This window comes from Lissotriton helveticus, chromosome 11, assembly GCF_964261635.1.
Source record: "Lissotriton helveticus chromosome 11, aLisHel1.1, whole genome shotgun sequence".
In the NCBI taxonomy this organism is placed as follows: domain Eukaryota; kingdom Metazoa; phylum Chordata; class Amphibia; order Caudata; family Salamandridae; genus Lissotriton; species Lissotriton helveticus.
In genome coordinates this window covers 1,111,768,911-1,111,790,596 of record NC_136072.1, presented here as the reverse complement: position 1 = coordinate 1,111,790,596, position 21,686 = coordinate 1,111,768,911, and the positions used below count along the sequence as shown (strand labels likewise).

The window sequence follows — 21,686 nt, the reverse complement described above, 5'->3', positions numbered from 1 at the left end:
AACCTCTCTCCTAGGTTTTCTAGGGAGTCACCCTTCAAACCCTGGTTAACGCCTGACCTTAAAATGCTTAAACAAGAATGAAAGAAACTTGAGCGGGATTGGCGTCATAGAGATTTTCGCCCTGCAGCTAAACATAAACTTAGACGTAATCAAAAAAAGTACTATGCGGCAATAGCCCATATAAAAAGGTGATTCTATTCTGCTCGCATTGCCTCTGCCCAAAACAATTCTAAGGAAATTGTTTCCATTGTCCAGAGTTTTATGTCCCCTACTGCCCAATCAACTACGTCTCCATCTACAGATGCCTGATGTGATAATCTCTCCGGTTTCTTCATGGACAAAATTCGCAATTTCGTACATGCCTTTCCTCTTGTTTATCTGCCTGGTTCCCTCAAAATTCTGAAGGGCTTGAAATCAGGCTCGCCATCTGACATACGGTGCAGCCAGATTGCTGGCAGAGGCTGCTGAGACTATTAATGTGGAAGTTAATAGCATCATTAATATGTCCTTTCAGGAGGCCAATGTCCCGGAGGTATGGAAGCGGGCCAAGATTCTTCCTCTTTAAAAGAATCCCTCTGTGCCAGGAATAATGATCATTATTTAGGTCCACGAACTAAGCGAGCTCATGGATCAATTTGTCCTTTTCTAGCTTATGAACCTAGAGAATTGCCATGTCAAGTAACCTTGTGGATTCTATCGCCCTATCTCTAATATTCTTTCTAGGTTGGATGCATCTATACATGCTACAATATCTCGTTATTAGGTCGATTTTTATTGTTTCTTAGACAGATTTAGCATACAATTATAAGCTTTTCGCCACTGTATTTCATGTTGGATTTACATGTCTTTTATTTGTATAGTTTACTCCAATCTTATATGTATGTCTCCAGGATATATACATTGAATTTCTTTATCTTGTGTAACTAGACCATCTGGTACATCATATGAACATTTTGGGCTTCGGAACACGCAACCGGACATACTACTTGGACATTTCCACATTAGAATTTACTGCTTCATTATTCCCATTTTGGTGGGTCTCTTTTTGAGTTTTTAGATTAAGGATGTATTCACTTGGGTTTATGATGTCTGTTTACACAACACAGTTTTAGGTATATTTGGAAACTCCCTTTTTCAAAGTAAATCACTTGGTTCTATGCTTACTTTCTTACTCATCTTTTGCATGTACACCAGACTGCGGTCTTAGTCGCACTCTTCTTTTTTTCTTTCTTCCGAGGATTCAAACACTGGTTGTCTTTTGATATTTTCTCCCTTCGACTAATATCAGCAGAAATCTAATATATTTTTGAACGGGATCTGAAATGATTTTTTGATGTTGTGTGAGGTTTTTTCTTCTTCTACCTAAGTAGAATGGTCCTGATAAACCAAAGGATGTGAGGCATTTTATCCTTTTGTATCAGGTGTTTATAAACTAAAATATTTTTTGTATATTTATAGCACATTGATTGTATGATATTTATTCTTCCAGCCTTGAAAAAGTCTGAGTAAACACGAAACACGTGTCGGCTAAATTGTGTGCTGGAAATCTTAAAAAAATTAATAAAAGGAAAGGAATTATCAACTGATGACATGTTTGGACTACTTTAATGCTCTGCATATCATTCGTCTGGATGGATTATCCCCATGTGCGTAGGAATATATTGGAATCTAGACTGTGTTTAGTATTTGTCCAACATTGTTTTTGGATTGTTATGCATTGTAATGGGTGTGCTGCATCAGCTTTTTTTCTTGTGTATTGATATGCATGTTATTTTGTAACATGCTGACAGCACCTCTAGGTAGTAGGTGTTTTTAAGCTACTTTAGCACCTCGCTGTAATTATAGCAACAAAATTATTCATGCTCATTATTGTCCGTTATAGTCACGCTGTCCTTATTTGATGTGCAGTTCTTTCCCTCATAGGGAACACTACTAACTATTTTTTATAATATAATATAATATAATATAATATTATATAATATGGAACAGATTCAAGAGATTGACAGTGAGAGGAACAGATAATATGGACCAAGCCGAGACTTCCAAAAAGGGGAACAGATAGAACAATGCAATGAGAGACTGCCAATGAGGAGAAGATATTAAAGGCTAAGGAGGGACCATAAGTAGGCAGAACAGATAAGAGAGTATTAGCCAGACAGATCTACTGGAATTATGTGATTGTGCTGCTGTGCTGTTATTTGCATAATTATTGATTTGACACAGTTGCCACATAATCCATCATCTGCTGAATAATCTGCAGATTGTAACTAAACAAATTGTTTCTAGCTCAAATGGACCAAAGTTACTAAAAATATTTGCAACATATGTCAAGCACAGCGGAAGGCCTTTCACAAAGATTAACTGGCCTTCTTTCAGTTGCCTATTTCTGTATGTGGTTGTTAAACCGGTACAAATGAGGTCACATCTTTGACCAGACATTATTAGCCTGTGTAAAAATGACAAAATAATGAAGTAATACTTAATAATACTTATTAAAAACTATGCTGCAATATGCCTCATAATTTGCCTTTCCTTGCAGCATTATTTTGTCAACTCTGCTGCATAATGTGGTGCTTGCCTGCCACATAATTCCAGTGGCTCTGGGTAAAGAAACCAGCAAAAAAAGGAAAATATATTTTTGTATAATCAGAGCCTATCATATAGATTAACAGGTACTGTATAAACAAGTGTTTGCAAAAACAAATAGGTTTCACCTCTGTGGAATCTGTTGGTTTTGTCAATGTTTTTTAGAGATGTTACACAGCAGGGCATGCTTACACATTGCAGCATGGCTGAAAGTTTGAAACATCGCTATAACATGGTCAACACAGATTGCAACATAACTCTTTTTTAACTTTAAAACTATTTTGTGTCTTTTTTTTAAACTTTTAAACTGCCTTGTGTGTGGGCTCTGAATCCACCTAGGCAGCACTCTCAACAAACTTAGTACAGTAACTAAGTCCACACACCGCCATCCTTTGTGTATACTTAGATGCCAGAAAGGTAACCAAAGTAGTAACAGTATTCAAATGATAATTGCAGGCATTAAAGGCCAACGTTTTTGAAAATAAGCTGTGTCTCTTCCCATGACTGGTATAAATCATCTATTGAGTACAATCTAAATACTTTATATACTGTCCACATGTGCTTCATAAACTGCATTTATGTATTGTATGTAAGCCTCACTAGAACAGTGTTCTACCTTAACTCCCAAATCCCCTCACACGAAAAGAAATTTGCAAGTGAGCGATTCCTTTTCTCATGCAAGGTATAGTGGTCCTGCAAAACGGTCAAATCCTTAAGGAGCTCTACTCAGATGTGTGTACACCCAATAGCTCACATGTATGATTAACCCTATCCCTGGCATGGACAGGCAGCAGTGGATGTATGACGTTACAACGCATACTTTTACCATGCATACCTTTACAACGCGGTTTTTACCACGCATACCTTTACAACGCATAGCGCTTAGAGGTGCTGGATAGTGGGAAGTATAATTTTCTATTCCAACTCCAGTCCCCGTGGACACTAGGGAAGGTGTTGGATAGAAAATTAAACTTATTCCCTATCCTAGAGCGCCCCCCAGCGCAATGCGTTGTAATGGTTTTCGTTGTAATGCCTGCGTTGTAATGGTAGTGCGTGGTAAAAAATGCGTGGTAAAGGTTGTATACCGGCAGCGGATGTATGACGTTACAACGCATACTTTTATCACGCATACCTTTACAACGCGTTTTTTACCACGCATACCTTTACAACGCATAGTGCTTAGAGGGGCTGGATAGTGGTAAGTATAATTTTCTATTCCAACTCCAGTCCCCGTGGACACTAGGGAAGGTGTTGGATAGAAAATTAAACTTATTCCCTATCCTAGAGCGCCCCCCAGCGCAATGCGTTGTAATGGTTTTCGTTGTAATGCCTGCGTTGTAATGGTAGTGCGTGGTAAAAAATGCGTGGTAAAGGTTGTATACCGGCAGCAGTAGCATCACACAGAGATACATTTTCTGCCGCGTTTTTGTGCTTTCCACGACTATGATATTATTCTTATAGCATACTTATTATGGAAAAAGCCTTGGAAGGAAAAGGGATAATAGAATGCAAACATTTTTTAAATTAAAACACAAGCACACCGAGGCTACGCTTTGCTGCTATTACCATTATACAGATTGTGTGTATATGGAGAAGGAGAGAGTGCAATAGAGAGGGGAGGAATGAGAAGGGGAGAAAGAGAAAGGAAGTCGGAGAGAGGAGAAAGTAGAAGAGAAAGGGGGAAGGAGAGAGAGAGAGGGAATCCTAAAGAAAGAGAAAGCGAGATACATTAGGGAAGAAGAAAAGAGAAGCACGCAATTGCTGTTCTTTTATGGCAGAAATTGCGAACTGCAGCGCGCAATCGACAAGGGAGGTGACAGATGAGAGTAAATGTGAGATGGAGACAAAGGAAAAAGAAGGGGAGAGAGGGAGGACACAGAGAGAGGATTAAGAAGCTAATTTACTTTACTTGCTACTCAAGTAGGCATCTTTTTGCGAGCTGCTGAATTGCCAATTTGCCTGGTAAATATTCTTAATCTTGAATTGTCCGATGTACCGCGTTTATAGTTGAAAGATTTTGCACAGGTTGTGCTGTTAGACAAGGTTGGATTGGGATCACAATTACGCCCGGGCATTCTCAAAAAAGTGGCTCACGTCCCTGATCATCCCTTTCATGGATTACCATCTATCTGTTTTGTCTCACTGGAATCCTGCCGGTTGTTTTTTGTTATAGTTGTCTGTAGTGTGAACTTAGCCCAAAGTCACTGGAGCAATGTACATAAGCACCAGTTACATAACACAAGATCAAATTAATTTTCATTTTCGGTATAAAGATTAAGGGCCCAATTCTGATGTGGTTTGGAAAGCTTCCTGACCGAATGGGTTTGAGAATGGTTTCCAACCGAATCGGATCGGGAGAGTCCAACCAACCGAGTACGATGCATCTGAATGCTTCCAGATACGATTTGGTAGTACTCCCATTGACTTCAACGGGAGCCTAGGCTACACGAGGACCTCAGTGGCCTCCCCCTGACCTCAAAATGCTTAATCCCACCTGGTCTCAATATTGGGGTTCCCTTGTTGCTTGAAACTCAATCTACAGCACGGCAGGAAAGGGACCAAGATACTGACGCCACATTAAAGTGGCCCGGTGGGGCCTTGGAAAGAAAGCCAGTCTCTTGGGCTTGTTTACAGAGGCCCCCCAAAAAATGGCCCACAGGTGACCCCAGGGCACTGACCCATTGACCAATGCCCAATTGACCACTTTCCCAATCTGAGCCTGCGGTCAGATACTGCACAGGCAGAAGTGTGAGTAAATGACAATAGACAGCAGGCAGGCATCGGGGGAGTAAAAGTAACAGCGGGAGGAAAGCAAGCGGCTGAGAAGCTAGGAGAGAAGACGGCCTGCAGATGCACCCGTGTTTGAGTCTGCATTTAAAAACAAAGCAGATTTCAGTACATTTGCACAGTTTTTTTCTCCAAAAACCATAGTAAGTTTGCAGAAACAAAGTAAAAATAGAAAAGAATGGTCAGGATAGAAGATGTGGCATAACAGCCTGAACTGCCAACTGTGGAGTTGGGGAGCCGGATACGAGTCCCGTCTTTGACTCATAAGCACACTTGAAATGTGAGCTAACACAAAACGTGTAAATCAAAGACATCAGCGAATGCTGAAGGACTGTCAGAAAGCAAGCTTTTACTGCATGCAGTTGTCAAAGCAAATAAAGCCTGTGCAGCGTTACGAGAATAAAAGAAGTTCCCTTCAAACCGGGCAGATGAGAACCAGTACTTTGGACATAGGAGACTAATGAAAGAGAAACTACTTGGAACACAAAGAAATAGAATGCCTACAACCAGTAGAAACAAGGAAAAGTAAAGTGACAAGCACACAGATCAATATGAAGGGGAGGGGGATGTAAGCCCTTTTAGGATATATTAAATGCAATATAGTTTACAAGCACAGCCCAAGCGCTGTGCAGGCGAAACCTAATCATAAGCACAGCACAAGTGCTTTGTAGGGAAAACCTAAAAAGGACACACTGCCAGTAACTGTAGTCTAATAAGAGACAAACAGTGTGAGGAACATGGAATAGTATAGAAAGAGACTGTCAGTGAAGAGAGTAGATTCTAGAGTTCAACGAGAGACAATCAATGAGGGGAATGTGGGCTATATTTTAAGGAGAAACGGATGATCAGTGAGGGAAAGATAAACAATAATATTGGAAGAGACTGTCATTGAAGGAAGCACACTATACTATAGTATAAGAACCGACCCACAAAGGAACAGTTAGTTTACTATAAATAGGCATACTTGTTCAAGGAATAAGTGCTTTTGAGGAACTGTGGTTGGGTTATGCCACTGCCCCTTGGGCTGGAGTTAGAGTCGATGAGAATGTGAACTAGAGGTCATGGATGACAACATAGCACTCTTCTCAATTTAAACATCTAATTATACTGGTCTTAAATTGGAAGAACATGGAGACTGAAAGAGGTGTAGCGAGCGAAAGCTGTAGAGAGAAAGGACAAGGGTGGGAGCCATGGCAGGAGATCTGGCAGGGGGCAAGGATCAGCCTTACTCAGATGTCATTCCCATTTCTCGCCATACTGCAGGAAGAGGACCTTGCTGTACAACAACTTGGTGGCTGTCTTGGCGGCGGTCCTTATGGTGATCAGCAGGACGGTTGGCTCCTTCGAAGTGATACTTCTGGGAAGAATGCTATATGGGGTCAATGCAGGTGAGTAGGGGAGACATGCGTATATCATGCATCAGGGGGAGGGGGACCGTGTATATGGGCCCAATGGAGAATTGCATTAAGATCTGTTGTATCCTACACATGGGACCATAGAAGGTCACACATGATGCTGTGCATGAGGCATACGTTGCTATGAGTAGCGATCATGTAATCATGCAGATTTATGTGCATCAATCTATTCATGGGCCACAAGTTGGGCTACTCTTGGCGATATGCATTGTGTGGCACATCTCTTAACCCATTAGGCTCAAGCAAATGGCTCTTGCATCAGTCTATACATTTCTGTGAGTGGTACATCAATGTATGCATGCCTGTAACACATTATATGAGACTACATACTTTCCAAGAACTATCCATGGACCATCTGCCTATCAATAGTACGTTATCCAAAGGAAGCTTCATGCAAACCTTCACTTTGTTACAGAGATTAGTGGCGCTCAGAACACACCATGGAAGCAGGAGTGTACCTTGTGGTGGTTGTTAAGTGGAGTGTAGTTACATAATTTTTGGTAAGAGGTGTATGGCTCATTGATGGTTGGCAAGAGAGGTGTAGATTCAAGATGATTAATAAGGTTAGTGTGCCTTCAAGATGACTTATAAAAGTGAGTGGTTTAAGGATGATTGACAAAAAAGTTTGACTGCATGATGGTTGCTAAAATGGGTATTGGTCTGATGGCTTAAAAGAGTAGATGGCTCAGAGATGGTTTGCAAAAGGGAGTTAGCTTTGGGATTGCTGGAAAGAAGAAGTAGACCATGAAGGACTGGTTTGAAGTATGTGGCTCAGGGATGGTCCGTAAGAACAGTGTCGCTCAGAAATTATTGGCAAGAAGGGTGTGACATAAACCTTGACTAAGGGATGGTGGGTAAGAGGCGTGTAGCACGGGACGGTTGATATGAGAGGCATAGTTAAAGACTGGATCCTCAAAGGTGTGTGTCTCAGAGATGTTTGGTAAGAGGGGTGGACCAATGGATAGCAAAAAGCTGTGAATCAGGGTTTTTTGGTATGATGCTTCAGGAATAGTTGGTAAGATAGATGTGTTTTATCAATAAATAGTAAAAGAGGCGAGGCACAAGGATTTTTGATAAGAAGAGTGTGACTCGGATTTGGAGAGTGAAAGGGATGTCACTTAGTAATAGTTGTGTGATTCAGGGACGGTTGGTTGAGATAGGTGTGGCTTGGGATGGTTCGTAAGTCAGATTTGACTTATAGATGAATAGTGAAACTCATTTGGCTTGAGGATGTTTGGTGAGAGGTTGTGTCTCATTGAAGTCCGACTCAGAGATGGGTTGTAAGAATGTGCACTCATGGATTGGTGGTAAAATGGATTTGGCTCAGGAGTAGTACATAAGAGGGTGTGACCCATTGATGGAGCATGAACAGAGTATGGCTTGGATGTTGCTAAGAGGATGTGAATCAGATATGGATAGTAAAAGGGATATAGCTCGGAAATAGTTGGTAAGAGAGGTGCTTAAGGGTGGTTGGTAAGAGGGTTTGACTGGCAGCAGTTGCTAAGAACAGTGTGTCTCAGGGATGGTTGGTAATAAGGATATTCCTCAGTGATGGATATTAAAAGGGATGTGGCTGGATAGTTGGCAAAAGGGAGTGACAGTGAAAGGGGGCATCTCAGAATTGTTTGCTATGGTGGTATGGCTCCAGGAGTATATGTAGGAACTGCCCTCAGGTATAGAAAATAGTTGAGGATGTTGTGGTGATGCGTAGGATAAATGTTCAGCGACGTTCATCGTAGCTTCCGTATTCCTGCGTGGAATGCATGGATTTGAGGAGTTGGCAGTTTATTCCTGGGATTGTAACGATATGACATGAATACACCACAGTTGCTGCTGACCCCCAAGAACCGCGTTTCATTTCCTGACTTCTACAATTTGGCAATCATCTACATTCAACCTTTTCAACTTCATTGTCATCTCATGATGGAGACCTGTTGCTCTAGAAAAATGACATTAGCAGACGCTGTGACAGCAGCGGATCAAATTACACTTTTTTTGGCTGAGGAAATCGTGCTGCCAACTGGCAGAGCTGAGGTATGTGACTGTGTTGGTGTTTTAGATCAAGGTGTAAGCGCTAAGTGAAAAGTGCTATATCAACACAGTAATAAGGTTTTATTATCTGGAAAAAATTGGACTATTGACAGTCAAGAGTAACACAGGGAAGCAATGTGAGTAGGCTAAGTTTGAGGCAAAGTTTTGTAGACAGTGTTACTTGAAAAAAAAGCATAACCACTTATGGTTGTGCCAAGTGCTGCATTCAAATTTTGACATCAAGCCTAGTGTTTTCACCAGCTCGCTCGAGGGGTTTCATGCCTCACTTTGCATTAGTGTTGATGGTTTCACCTGAAGGATTGTGGGTGTCAATGTGATGTACCAGTCAGTGACATAAACACTACTTAAAAGAAAGACAAGCAGTGTTGGCTCAAGAGGCATGGTGCAGGCGCCATCTTTGGGAGGTGCAGCAGCAAGAACACGTTTACCTGTAGGGATAGTCAGTGACATGCACGCTATTAAAAAAGCAGATCAGGAGGCGTGGTATAGGCGCCATGTTGTAGTGCATACCTGACAGGGAAATCAGTGAGGCGGACACTATTAAAGTTTAAAAGACGCAACAACAGTACTCCTCTGTCCAAGGTGTGGCAATGAGCACACATGTATCTGAAGGAACAATTAGTTGCTTGCATACTATTAGAAAGGCAGATCAGGCAGCGTGGTGCTGGCACCATATTTAAGTGTGGAACTGAAAGCATCAGTGATGTGCAGACTATAAAGGTTTAACAGAGGCAACAACAGTACTCTGCCATTGTTTCTGGTCATACAAGTTCAATGAAATGCACACTTGTTGGTGTCACAAGTGGAATCTGTTAGCATATCACAGTAATATGCACACTGATAACAAGAAAAGAGCGTGTCATTCATAAATGGACAACAGAAGTAAAACCTAGTGCTTTCAGTGGAGATACTATACACAGATATACAGAAGTATGGCAACATTGATTTTAGTGATGAAGTGTCAGTGTGTGTGTGGAGAAAATGTTATATTCATTGAGTGTGTAAACACTGGAGTCAACAGCATTCATGCAGAGGGTTAATGCATCCCTGAATTTCTTGAAAATGCCAGGTGATCTTCCTATCAATTGGAAAACCTTGTACGGGGCATTCACAAAACATTTGTGCTTCATTGGAGGTAATAGATAGTGTCATGAAAGGAAAAGGTTTTTATTGGAACACAACTTGGGTCTTGAAGGGCAGGCAATCTAAGAACAATTTCCAGAAGTGCAAAAGTGGTCAGAAGAGGAAAATAAACTTGATGAGTACCAAGAGACTGAAAAAATTTGAAAAACAATCTGACACACAACCAAACCTGAAGTCAATAAGCACAAGCTCTTCACTCGTGAGCAGCACCAGGAACAGTCAACAGACATGTATGTGACAGTCTTATGTATGTTGGCTGCTGATTGTGAATTTGGGGAAGTCACATTCAGCTGCTAAGAGACCAAATAGTAGTCAGATGCTAGGACAAGAATATATAAGAGAAATTACTCAAATTGAAAAATCCTTCCTTGTCAGAGGCTATTGATATCATGAAAAGTATTGCGATTTCACATAAAGCATCAAAAGAACTAGTACATAAAGATCAGAAAAAATTACCAAAGATCACAATGCATGGAAACTAGGAACTAGGAAGAAGAGGCAAGGGGTGTATAAAGAGGAAAAAAATCTGAATCCATAATAAAAAAAAACTTTTTAGGTGTGGGTTCCCAAATCATACATCAATTGGTCATCAGTGCCCAGTAACAAATGCAACCTTTCGAAACCTGTCGAAATTGTGGGAAAGTAAGACACTTTGTCATAGTAAAAAGAGCAGCGTGGGTGCCCTAAGAGAGAATTAAAGTGATGTTGGTTGGAATAAGTTAACTGAAAAGACAAAGGATGTAATATTGATTGTGAGTGGGTAGAACGAATTGTAGTGGGTTGATCGATATGGGGAGATTGTAGATGGAAAAAATAGACCTACTAGTGGATTGTGGTGCCAAAAAACCTCATTGCTGAGGATTTGTTAACTATCAAATGGTGGAAGAAAGAGCTCTTACCACTGGACATGTGCCCCTCATCATGTGAGGGAAAGAAAATTGATGCTAAAGAAAATGTTCATGGATAGGGTGATTCTACCCATAAAATCATTATTTTGGTTATCCACATTAATGATTGCTAAGAAGACAAAATGAAGAACTATGAATCTGTGTTGACCTAAGAAGTTTAAACAAGGTTAAATGGGTAGACTCTCATCTGTTACCATGCATTGATGACATTGACATGAATTTTTCAAGTTCCCTTGTATTTAGTAATTTTGACTTAGCATCAGCCTATCACCAGTTGAGTCAGACCAGGCAAATAGGTATCTTACTGCATTTTTTTCTCCAATTGGATTGCTTCAGCTCAAGAGGCTGGCTTTCAGTTTGGCTTTGCCTGTATCCATTTTTCAGTGCATTATGGAGTCTGTGTTACAACGTATTAAAGGTGTGGTCACATTTCAGGATGGCATACTGATAGAAGCAAAATACAATGGAGTTTTACAAATCATTTTAGAAAGACTTGACATGGCACGAATTGTTGCAAATATTGACAAGTGTGTTTTTGCAAGGTCTCATTAAAGGAAAGGGGACAAGGGGTGCTTGTAGGTCCAGCATACGAGCCCCTCAAAAAATTAATCGTAACAAATAAGTATGCAGTACCTTTAGACAAAATCACAACATGAGAATATATGGTTGGTTGGTCTAGAGTACAAAGGGGCGGATTGGAACTGGGGCCCTCACACACCCAATTGGGTATCATGCTTCATCATCGGGCTTGCTCCTCATCGGGCTTGTGCTGCAATGCTTGATTGACACCCATATAGGGGCCCTTTATCAGAAATATTTTATTCCAAGCCGTAAGGTGAAGTGGGGGTATTGGGCTGTGAAGTGTAGGTCTAACATGGAATATCTAGGTCATTTGATATCTGAGAAAGGGGGTGAAACCAAGTCGAGGGTTGCTGGATGCCATTAAACAGGCTTCCGTTTCAGAAAACAAGGAACAAGTTTCTTTGTGTCTATGAGGAGTATTCAAAGTTTATCAGATTTTCTCAGACACGTTAGAAAACTTACGGTTGTTGCGTAAGAAGAACAATGTTTTTGAGTGGAATGAAAGTTTCAACATGGAATTTGAACATTAAACAGAGAAATTGGGTCTGCCAAGGTTTTCGCGCCATTTGATCCAGGCTGTCCGTGTTTAATCACTGTAGATGCCAGCAATAGTCGGGTAGGGGCAAACTTGCCACAGTTGAGTAGCAAAGAGTAAAGGACAATCAGGTTCCCCTCAAGAGCACTGAGGGACAATAAAAAAACGGTCTCCATGATCAAGAAAAAGTTGTTGGCCTGTTGTTGGGTGGTAAAATGATTAAAAAGGTTTGTGCGGGAGGAAGTTTACTGTTAGTTAACATATTGGATAGTTGTGTCATGAAGGATCATTTACCAAGAATAGCTGGATTAAGTTCGAAGTTTTTGCAATATTATTTTGCATCCAACACATACCAGGTGGAAAGAAAATAAGGACAGATTATCTGTCAAGAGCACCTCAGGGGGGAGACACATTAGCATTTTTGTTCAGTGAAGAGGATGATGATGAATGTCTCATTGCTGCTATTGAAGTTTCTTGTGAAGGTGGGATTGAAAAAATTGAGTGGTTTGAGTGTTTGGAGGCAGATGAGGATTTGAAATTGGCACAAAAGTACTTGGCAGAAGGACAGGGGCGTAGCTAGAGCTTGTGGTGCCCGGGGGTACCCCTCAGAATGCCGCCCCCTCCTTTGCTGGGGAAAAAGGACGGGGAGCACTTGAAAGATGTCCGAGTCTCCGAGAGACACGTAGTATTGCTGCTAACAGTTACCTTGATCATGCAAGTTACATGCACATACATGACACGGTCATTGGCAAAGCCAATAGCTCTGGCGAAATACGTGAACTATTGGCTATGCCAATGGTTGTTTTGTTTTTTATAGGCACTGTGAGATCAAATGATTTGCCCAGAATCACAGGATGTTAATTGCAACCACTGGCAAGCTGCTAATATATAAAAGTGGTGGTGTTTCTATAGAATTCCAGGAGTGAAAATACCAGGAGAATGCAGCTCAGCAATTCAACTGCATCACGGAAAAACAGCAGCAGTGTAATTTACTAAAGGGAATGTTTTCTATCATCTACTATTTCCATCCATTTCCAATCAGTATGGCAATGGGTAACAGGGTTTACAGAACGAAGAGTGGGTCCAAGTGGGACTAGATTAGCTGGAAGTGGAGAATATTCCCTAAATACTATTATCTGTACAACTAAGTGTTTTAAATGAAACTCCCAGACAGGAGGTAAGTTTCAAAATGTATTCCATAAGTACTTGCCAACGGCATGCAGCGGCCAGCCGGCTTGGATCCAAAGATGAATGGAATTGTTCACTGGAATCATCGCCAGTCGCTCCATTTGCCTGCTTGGGCCTAAATTGAGCAATAACATTGTCACAAGCATTAGAGATGTAGCTCTAGCATGGTGGAGCACAAGCTGCACCATGCACAATTCACAGTCACCAGCTCACCTTCACTTGAATTATTTTATAGTTGTGTGCGTGCCGCTCACCACACAGACAAAAGAAAGCAGCAGGCTTGCTGGGCAAGAAGAATGGGGGTGGTCTCCACGCACTCCGACTCCAATTCGGCTCGACACGACGAGGGGCGAGCGTAGGGGGCTGTGAGCGCTTAACGCGTCACACTGCTATGGTGCGGCGCCGGCGGTGAGGCCTGGCCAAAAATGTCCTTACAGGGCCGTCATTGGTTGCACTCGCGCGCGCTAACACTGGATTGACGGCCCTGGAGGACTAGTGTGAGCGAGGCTGCGAGGGGGGCCCAACAACGGTCGTCACACAGACAGATTGGTGATTAGTTGACACTTATTTTCGAACGAACGCCGAACCGATTTCAGTTACACTATTTATAACTTTATTGGTATGCCATGCAAATTGCAATGCAAATGCAATCCCTAGAAATAAGAAATTGTCTGTCCTAGAGCCCGCCGCGGCCGCAACGGGCCTAGGCCTCCAGTCAGTCAGTGCCGGCCGCCTCAAAAAAGGTGACGCCTGGGGCGGACCGCCCCCCCCCCCCTAGCTACGCCGATCCAGAAGGATGGCCGAAGGAGATGTCATCACAACCCAGATTTACAAACGTATTTAAAGGTGGCTGATGAGCTAACTTTGGAAAAAGAGAACATTGTAATGAGAGGAGTCAAATTTGTACCGCCCAGTCTATTACACAGCAAAATTGTACGTGATGGGCATGAGAGCATTTAGGTCAGACAAAGAGCAAGAGGAAAATAAGATCAGTGTACTGGTGGTCCAGCATGGACATAGAAATATTTCATGCTGTCAGTGAGTGTGTAATATGTGCTACTAGTGATAAGTCTTTGAAGACAAAGACACCTCCACTCCATCCTTTTGAACTACCAGAAGGACCTTGGTCAAAGTTATCCATAGATTCTATTGAGCCATTAGGGTGCTCCTACACAGCCAAAAATGTGTTATAGTTGTTTTTGGCTATTGCAGTAATTTGTGAGAGGTCGAATGTGTGCAGGAGCCAAATACTAAAGCTGTGATTTTACAAAAATATTTTATCTAAGGAATTAGTGTCAGATAATGGGGTGCAGTTTGTGTTAGGTGAAATGAGAGAGTTGTTGACAACATGTTGCATTACTCATGAATGGGTGGCTTTATATCAACCATAAGCAAACAGCCTTGTATATAAAATGAACCATATGTTGGTGGAGTGTGTGCAGGGGCGATCAAAAATAGAGCTGACTTATGCAAAGCTGTTGACAGCATTTTGTTCTCCCACTGCACAATTCTTAATAATGTTACGGACAAGATCCCATTTGAAATCATGACATCCGTTTACCTTCACTTGTGATTTATCCATCATGGTTGAAAAGGCTGGAGGACCAGGTCTGAGCACAAATGAGTAACAGACTTGGAAATTTGTGCAAAAGTGGAAAGGTCTCAGATGAAGATAAAACAGTATTTTATGTTAAACATGATGTCAGAACGAATATTAGTAAAATTCAGGTGGGCGATTGGATTCGCAAAAACAAAACTGCATATGTACCAAAGGGGTCATCAAAGTTTAGAGACCCCTTTGTGGTAGAGGCTGTTCAGGGGAGTGTGGTCATAGTGAAGAAACACGAATGGTGGAATCTTAGAGCAGTGAAAGTGCACAAGGGAAATGACCACTAACTAACTACTTTAGACCAGGCACCATGAGTGACCACCCTCAAGCTAGACAATATGGTAATACGTTGTCACCAGGAGAAGGGGGAGCCTATCAAGGCAATACCAGAGAAAAGAGGATTATAAGGAAACCTGTGAAGTTTAACGCACAGCATACTGATACTGGCATGATGCGTATGATTTAAATGCATATTTCATCAGACAATCTTATTATTATTTGCACTTAGCATGCTGATACCTGAAGCTGATTATGATATGTGTGAATAGTTTGTGTATTTCTTAGGATTAACATTATTAGTTTCATTATTATTTTGCTGGGGGTGGTGAGTGTGTATGTAATACTATGCTCAAGTATGTTTAGATTATTATGTGTAAGGAGGGACGTTGTTGCAGTGATGTGATGCTTAGGAATAATGGGGCACATGCATCAATATTGCATTTCGCGATTCCTTAATTGCGAAAAATAAGGAATTGCAATTAAGGAATTGCAAACTGCAAAACATCAAGAAATCGCTATAAAAATAGCGATTTCTTAAAATTCCTTAATTGCGATTCTCTAATTGAGAATCGTAATTAAGGAATACCTCCCCATCCATTCCTATGGGCCTAAAGGCCCATAGGAATGAATGGAAAGACATTCTTAATTTGCAATTCACCATTAGAAATTCGCAAATTAAGATTGCAATTTCAAGGGTGCAGGGGTATCCAAAGGACACCCTGTTGCACCCCTGAAATCTGCTTGGAAGTACATTTTGCACACTCACATGCCCCAAGGACATGTGTGTGTGTAAAATGGAAAAAGTTTTCGCAAATTACCATGAAGGTCAACTTCATGGTATTTTGCTCCCCTTATTTGCGAATTCGCAAATTTTTAAAGTTTGATGCATTGCATTTAAGGAATCTCAATTTGAGATTCCTTAAATGCAATCGCAATTTAAGAAATCGCAATTTTGCAATTTCTTAATTTGCGAAAATTACAAAAATGTTAATGCATCCCAAAAAATGGAATTGCATTTGCAAACGGAAAATTTTTGCGATTCGCACGATTTACGAATGCAATTTCTGTTGATGCATGTGCCCCAATGTTTTGGAAAGTTCATTATAGGTTCCACATTCCTGTATGGAATGTATGGGTTTGAGATGTTGGCAATTTATTCCTGGTGTCGTAATGATATAACATGAAAAGCTACAGCTGCTGCTTGCATCCAAGAACTGCATGTGATTTCTTGACTTATGTAGATGGCTAGATTAGCTAAAGAGGGCATTATTTAGTGTGTCCGTTTTCTTCTTGAATTTACATGTAAGTCGTGTTCTGATTCTATTCCTACAGGTTTGGGTCTGCTTTCTCACATTATGTACATAGCGGAGTGTGCCCCACGGAAGTTGTGGGGAATGATCACTGTGTCTGCCTCACTCTTCATCGCTGTTGGAAAACTCATCGGACTTGCCTTTGGAATGAGGTAGCCATGGCATTTGAAGGCTGCTGAACAAAGCATAAAATCTAGCGGTGTTTTATGAATGAAACTCAAAAATGTTCTGTAACTTTAGAATAACTCCAACGTGAATTTTGATATTGGGTAACACAACTCCCACTTGGAGTTTTATGTGTCTGTAAATAGTATAATAATGCCATCCATATTATATGTTTCCTGCTGCAGCCTTTATTATTGTTTATTGCTACTGATGGTTCTTCTAGGAGTGGCTGTTGTTCCTCACCTTGACTTCTTTGTCTGTACCAGTACCAATTTCCAAAAGCCACAATTTCTTTCTACACAAACTGCGCTCATATGTCTTTGGCCATGGCCAACTCAATATGTGATGGAAAAGCAATTTCCGAAATGATACGCTCAAGCTACTTGTTTTCTCTTTTAGTGAGTACCTGGCTTCGGAAGCTGCCTGGCCTTTCCTTATGGCAAGTAGTGGAATTCCAGCACTTTTACAACTGGTTACACTGCCATTTTTTCCAGAGTCACCCCGGTATCTATTAATTGACATGGATGACAAAGAAGGCTGCTTGAAAGGTGAGGTAAAAGGAACATCCTCAGTAGAACTACCCTGGGCCTGGTGTCACTATTCCTCTTTCTGTGGCATTAGTTAAAGTAGACCATACACCAGCCATGGGACTGGAGATACTGTAGCTTACATTTGTGTTCCTACCTGATGTACCTAAGTGCCATTTGCATCCGGCTATCCCTAGCCAACTTGGAACAGATGAGAGTGCTTCCTAGTACCATGCTCCACTCTGTTTCTGGATCATGTAAGTGATATGCCACAGCCATGTGTTCAAGCAAGGTACTGCCCTCTTGAGTGACTCAATCTGTGGAGGATCACCCCTGTCTGTCTTAACATTGGGTAAGGGTCTCAGGCATCATATACCACCTTCATTGACCACATCAGGTAGGCAAAATTCCTGCTTTCTGGTCATTCTCATGTCTCCTCCTCTGCTCCATCTAAAGATATGCAAGAAAAATTATGTGCACAAGCAAAAAGTCTGGGGTGTCTTCTATAGTAGTTCATAAACAACTCGGTGAATGATGAAAAATTCCACTTCAACAGATCTTCAAAGATGGGATTACAATAAATGTATTTGTGGGATAATTCTTAAATGATTACTTAAAAATGTAAGTTATTTTATTTTTGCATCGTCTTTCGTTATTCTTTTATGAGGAACAAATACCATGGTTCTTGACGAACTCCGGGATAAAACCGAAAGTAGGAGAGCAATTTTAAAAAGTATATGTGAACAGTAACAGAGAGAGAAATGTATAATCTTTATATCAGTTTATTTTATGTACTTTTTCTAAATCATTTCAAAGAGACCGGAGAAACTTATATTTGGACAGAAAATATAAAACATTTGCCACATTTCAAACAATCAGTACCATCGTGATAAATTTCCATATGCAGTTCGGCAGTGTTTGCCTTTAAGCAAACAAGCATTCCCTTCCACTACTTAAGCCGTATACGCGTCATTAGGGTGTATGGATATGGGATGCTGGCATCTGTAGTCATATGAATGCTGTTTTACACCATGTGTTTGGTTTCCTCTGATCAAAAACAATGTAATCATTTTCACACTTCCCATGAAATCATACAAGCGATATATTCTTATTCATTACAATACCCAATGTATATTTCATAATTCGAAAATCTAGGTTTCTGACTTAGGTGCCTTCTTTACATTGAATTCTGGCTGTTGTAGTTAAACAGAACAAATAATTCACATTAAAAAAACCATGTCAAATCTTGCTCATCATTTAATCCTTCCGGTTTTAATGGGTACAATTTTTCCATCTCATATGACTTGTGAAAGTATATTTTTTTCATGTCACCACTTATCAATGATATTCGTATTATTTAACAAATATGATACTGTAATGGAAGAATTTGATATTGTGGCTCTCTAAAATGTCACACCAAATTAGATTTGGTGTTACAAATTCAATGGAAGACACACGTTCGACATACCAGGAGTTACACAAAACATATTACTGGATAGGAATACATTGTCTTGTTTGTGGGTGTTGTATGCTGAGACAGATAAATATGTCATTGGCGTGCAGTGAGACAGGGATATGTATCTTATCTTATAATTAGATGTAGATCTGAATCTCAGTGAGCTGTATTTTGAGTGTTTATAAATCACAATCATTTAAAAAAAAACATTCCAGTGCTTCCTAATTATTTTTTGCATTTTTCTCAATTGTCCGGTATGTAGAATAATCAACATGTGCCTTTGATCCTGTATTTTTGTTGCAGGTTCTAATGCTTGTTGAGTAGATGCAATGGCTATCCATGTTTGGGCTTTGTGTAATGTTTCTGGTGGATCACTACATTTTGTTCAATTAAAGGTGTTTCATTTTGCCTTGTCTTGTACAATTCATCATCCTTTATTTCACTTTGACTTCTCAGCAATTGACAAGAAAGTTCATTAAAAAAAAGTGGTTTAGATAAAATGTTTATGCTTTAAATAAAATATTCCTGTTTCTGTGAAGCAGCTCTCTGAAAAGATTAGTTTTCAATTTATTTTGTTCTGTATTACAGCAGTATTAAAAAACTGTTTTGTGGGCTGATTTGTGATTTGGAGACTTCCACAAATATTGATAATTCATGATCTGTTCCTGTCCAAATTTCTAAAATGTCATCTATAGCTCCACCATTGGTTGTTTTTGCTTTCCACCAGTGTAGATGTTAAGAAAATGTTATGTTATTGCTTCTAGAAATGCATATAAATATTTGGTTACCCTGATACTGTTGTGCTTTCCATGGCCAAGTAAATTTTTTGCAAACAGTAAGTGATTTTGAGCAGAAATAACTGTTGCATAAGATAAAGTTGAGTATGAAAATGATCAAATTCATGGCGATTTCTAATTCTGTGTTTTGTATAATCAGTTTGTGTACTTGTGTAAATACTCCAGTTGGGAAATGGCGTCTCACATATGTAGCACATCGCACATGAATAAAATGTTAGCAAGGCAAACTGAAACATCTTTTAACTGTTTAATTGAAAGTGTTTCATCCTAGAGCAATTTATGAATAATGGTAATACCTTTTCGAGGTGGCATCTAACATATTCATTATTAAGCCCTGATTCATTAGTGGACACCATTAGTCTTGGAGATGGCTTTCCAATATTTTTGTGTAATTAGGTAAGTGAAATAGATTCAATATACATGGACTCATATTTATTACATTTTGCTTGGTTCTTTCATTAATCTTTAGGTCTTTTCCAGCATCTATACAATCCGTTTTAATTCAGCTTCTACGTAGTTCATGAGTTTAATCCTAGGGTAGTTTCAGATATTGAATTTCATCAAGTTATTGTAAAGCTAAATGATTATTCTTGCACCTTTATCATCTCCCTTTATGTATAGTGTTTCGTCATTCAAAAGCATGTACAAGTTTCATATTTCGATAATTTGTGTTGGAAATGCCCGTCTTTTCTATGGTATTCCCAAAGAATTTTGCCATGCCTGTTTTTGTTGGCCATAGAATTTGCACTTTACCACCTGCTAGCCAGTGGTAAAGTACTTTGCTCCCCTTTAAACATGATGAAATTGGCATACCCCTGGCTGGCATATTTAACTTACCTATTTGTCCTTAGTATGGTACCCACAGCCTGTAAGCTAAATGTCACATGTGGACTGTAGTAACCGTTGTGCCATCCACTACAGCAACAATGTAAATATGATTCCAGGTCTGATACCAGTAGCCTGGCTATGCAGGCTTTAACTGCACATTTGACCTATTGAAGTAGCCCTTTTTGACAGGGCTAAACCTTCCTTTCATGTATTTATAAGTCACCCGTATGTAGGCCCTATTGCCCATAAGGAAGGGTGCTTAGTATTCAAAAGTACGAAATGTATAAGTATAATTTAAACCTGTCCTTATAATGAAAAAGCCCTAAAAGATATTTCGAAAGGAAAGCACTGGGATACAATATTAGGTTTAATAATTGTTAAATTTTGCTAGGAAACGGCTATACATTTAGGGGCATATTTACAATAAGTGGCGCATCCTTGCATATCAGCAGGGATGCGCCACTTATTGTGCGCCAGGCCTCCGCCACAATGGATGCGCCGCATTTACAATGCGGCGCACCATGAGGCAACAACGGCAAAGATGCGTCACGCATCTGTGCCGTAAAAGTGGCGCATTGCTGGGGTTGCGTCGCAAGTGCGACGCAGCTCCAGCAAGGCTCTAGGGTGCCCTACTCTTCAAATGCTGCGTCAATCCTTACGCCTGCTTCAAGCAGGCGCAGGGTTTTGACGCAGCATTGGTCTAAAAGTGACTGAGTGAAATCTTGTAGATTTCACTCAGCCACTTTTAGGAGGCGTTCCTGCGCAGGAACGCCCCCCCTGCGCTGGAACGCCTCCTTATGGCGCAGGGCTTTACAACGTGATGCATCTCCCAGATGCGTCACGTTGTTAATACCCCGCACCATGGTGCATCTTTTGCGCTGCCGCTGTGTCACAAAAGTGACGCAACGGCGGCGCAAAAGAGGCGCAAGGGGCTTGTAAATCTGCCCCTACATCTTTGAATTGTTTGAAATATTAATTACTGATGTTTGTAATATATATTTTGGAATGATGAATTTTGAAAACTTACATTTGCTCTTCCTGAAATCTCAGGCATTTTGTTCCCTCACTTCTGCCAGGAAGTAATTTTAATTTTAATTATAGGTGCAAAGAGGTGTGAACTTTCTCCCAATACAGGGACAAAAAGTATTTGGGTATTAGGATGTGCTGTTGTGCCCTTGACAGGATTGCCTGTGGGCAAACCCCAAGGACTTCATTACCTTCAAAGATGTCTAGCCTTTCACCAGCAGATGTAGTCAACACCCAGGCCTGTGTAACAGTTCCCATTGATGAAAAACACCAGTAAGAGAGTTATATTATTGTTCATTGGAGCATCTTATCAATACAGGTTATCTAAAGTATCTCCTCATGGTGCAGGTATATGTAGTGGCACCCTGGGTGCCCCCAGTGCCCACAGCTTAGGGCCAGGAAATAAGGAGGGCCCGCTACGGACCCCAAAATCCCTTTACACCTGCCTGTTCATGGCAGATTACCCACCATGAACAGGTAGGTGGAAAGGGAC

At 40.6% G+C, this 21,686-nt stretch overlaps 1 protein-coding gene across 1 annotated transcript in view; it reads left to right on the top strand.

Moving 5' to 3' along the window:
- The window catches only part of LOC144792664 (solute carrier family 2, facilitated glucose transporter member 11-like), a 517,386-nt gene that overhangs the window by 199,848 nt on the left and 295,852 nt on the right, over positions 1-21,686 (top strand). The window contains exons 4-6 of the mRNA XM_078667810.1: positions 6,637-6,761; positions 16,417-16,546; positions 16,959-17,107. Of these exons, the coding sequence (XP_078523936.1) occupies positions 6,637-6,761; positions 16,417-16,546; positions 16,959-17,107 (404 nt within the window). The remainder of the gene's footprint in view (positions 1-6,636; positions 6,762-16,416; positions 16,547-16,958; positions 17,108-21,686) is intronic.